Raw genomic sequence first — 2,271 nt, 5'->3', positions numbered from 1 at the left:
TCTGATAAAAATATTGTTCCATCCCTTATCTGCAACTGGGATGCCAGTAATAGTAGAAGAACTGATTGTACGGGTACTTCTTATGAAGCATCAATACCAAAGTATTCCATAAAGTACTACTTCATAGTAGTAAGATTCATCCTTTGCATAGATTTTTTTTTATTTTGTTAAAATTATTGTTTATTATTATGTATCCATTTGCATATAAAGTAATGTTAAAAAAAAAAGGATGGGTTGGGTTTTTGCAGCCCTATAAGACCAACCCAACCCTTTTTCAACTTTAGTAAATCACATATTACATTAAAATAAACGACAATCTCCTTTAAAACAATAAAACTACAATTTTATATATTTCTTTATAAGCTCAGACATTATTTTACTGTGTAACAAAATTCAACATGAATCCATTTAAATAAAACTAACCCTCTAAATGAGTCATTTAATGAACACGCCTTCCCTGCATCCCCCACTAGGGGGCACACCACCTACTTTTGAAACAACTGTGTTAAAATATGACCTTGTACATGGTTTACTACTTTGGCTTATCTGAACTTCTCTCTTTCTTAGTGCAGAATCAGGGCATGTTTTTCTGACTTCTTACCTCTTTTGTTGTCAGTGGGTTAGGAGCCTGATTAGCGTCTCAGCAACATTTGGTAACAGTATCATCTGAGGATGGGGCTCTCTGTGCGTTACCAGAAAACTGGGGTGCTGATGATGCAGAAGAAAGGAGTCTGAAGTAAAGTCTAAAGATATTTTGACTGTCTAACCTTACATCTATCTCACACTGTCTCTGATTGGTCGATCTGCCCTCCTATCTTTGAAGGAGGCGGATGTAAGATGAGCGTTTTGTTCTTAGTCACATATGTATGGAGTGAATTTTGTTTCATTATTAACAGAAAGAACATGTTTTGCAAATAGAAAAATATTAAATTCCATCCGGAAATTAACCTTTAAACTCTTCTTAATTATTAAAAAGGTTTTCAAAATAACTTTGCAGTTTTGTCAGGTTTTACTTTTACCACTTTTAATTTTGTCGAAAAAAAAAAATCTAATTATATTTTTCAAATAATAATGATATTGTTTTATAAATTTTTTTGCAGATCTTATATTTTTGATTTTTCTTTCTTGATTTTCTTTCTTTTCTTATTTTTTTATCTTTTGTTTTTCAAATTTAATTTTACAAATTGCATTTTTTTGTTTTCTATTGATCACACTCTCCTTACTCCAAGCCCAATGCAATAATCTACATTGATCTATACAATGTTCTTTCTAACGTCCATGTAGACCAATAGAAACTTTGAGAAAACAGCAAAGTTTTCAAATTTTCAAAACTATTTCTCGATGAGATTTTATTTCTGGATTCATTTTTTTTTTTTCAAATTTTAATATGCAAAACTAATTTTTTTGCTTGCAAGAATATGGAACAAAATTCATGCCATATGTCTCTCATATCTAATGGTTGTGCACTTTAAAAAAATATGCCAAAGCAAATCATTCATGTATAACCAATCCTTTATTATTTTCTATAAATGTTGGAAATGTAATGGTAGTGTTTGGCGTTATAGCTGATGATGGCAGAGTTTCTTGTCTTTTTGCTCCTCTTCAGTGTAATCAGCCTCCAGCCAGTTCAGCATTTCCTTGACAACAGCCTGAAGACCTCTACCCAGCTCAGTCTTGCTGTAGGGTCCTCCTAATGGCGGCACGTGGACAAAGGCGGAGCGACCGCGGCCCTGGTGCAGCGACGTGTAGTAGGTGTAATCACAGAGATACCTATTGGGTCCAAAGCACGGTGGTTAGATGTAAAATCTGGTTCGGCTTCTTCGTTTTCCACCAAACGGCTAAACTGAAAACGTTCTGCAGGAGAAGATGAGTCACTTGCCTCCCTGCGTCCTCAGAGACGGACACGGTTACTCCGATGTTTGACTCGTTGACCTTTTTGCACACCGTGTGCATGTCTATGACGGACTTTATGCTGTCGGCTCCGTTCTCCATGCAGCAGTGAGAGGCTGGGCAGAAGCTGCGGTTGTCCAGACGTTCGTAGCCCTTATTGTGTCCAAACTGCTCTAGAGTGACGGAGGTCGCCAACCCGGAAACGCCCACATGGACAGCCAGCTGCTCACAGGACAACAATCACTAATTTTAGCCCTTTGTTGCCAGCATTATTAGTGAGTCCTGATAAGACATTATTATCACCTATTTAAGTGGTGTTAGAGTCAGTTTTGGACTCAAAAGTGATTAGAAAGTTTATTTTTACAGGATGGACAAAAGCAT

General features: G+C 36.3%; 1 protein-coding gene across 1 annotated transcript in view; it reads right to left on the bottom strand.

Annotated features, from left to right (window-relative positions):
- Nucleotides 1-1,538: 1,538 nt before the first annotated feature.
- Nucleotides 1,539-2,271, bottom strand: part of LOC107096453 (pyroglutamyl-peptidase 1-like) — a 3,279-nt gene continuing 2,546 nt past the window's right edge. Inside the window, exons 3-4 of the mRNA XM_015393115.1 lie at nucleotides 1,880-2,112; nucleotides 1,539-1,770 (exon numbers count right to left, since the gene is read on the bottom strand). Coding sequence (XP_015248601.1) covers nucleotides 1,560-1,770; nucleotides 1,880-2,112 — 444 coding nt within the window. The 3' untranslated portion in view covers nucleotides 1,539-1,559. The remainder of the gene's footprint in view (nucleotides 1,771-1,879; nucleotides 2,113-2,271) is intronic.

This window comes from Cyprinodon variegatus, unplaced genomic scaffold (genome assembly GCF_000732505.1).
Source record: "Cyprinodon variegatus isolate N-32 unplaced genomic scaffold, C_variegatus-1.0 Scaffold625, whole genome shotgun sequence".
Lineage (NCBI taxonomy): Eukaryota > Metazoa > Chordata > Actinopteri > Cyprinodontiformes > Cyprinodontidae > Cyprinodon > Cyprinodon variegatus.
The sequence above is the reverse complement of the archived record's forward strand: the minus strand, read 5'-3'. Positions and strand labels throughout refer to the sequence as shown.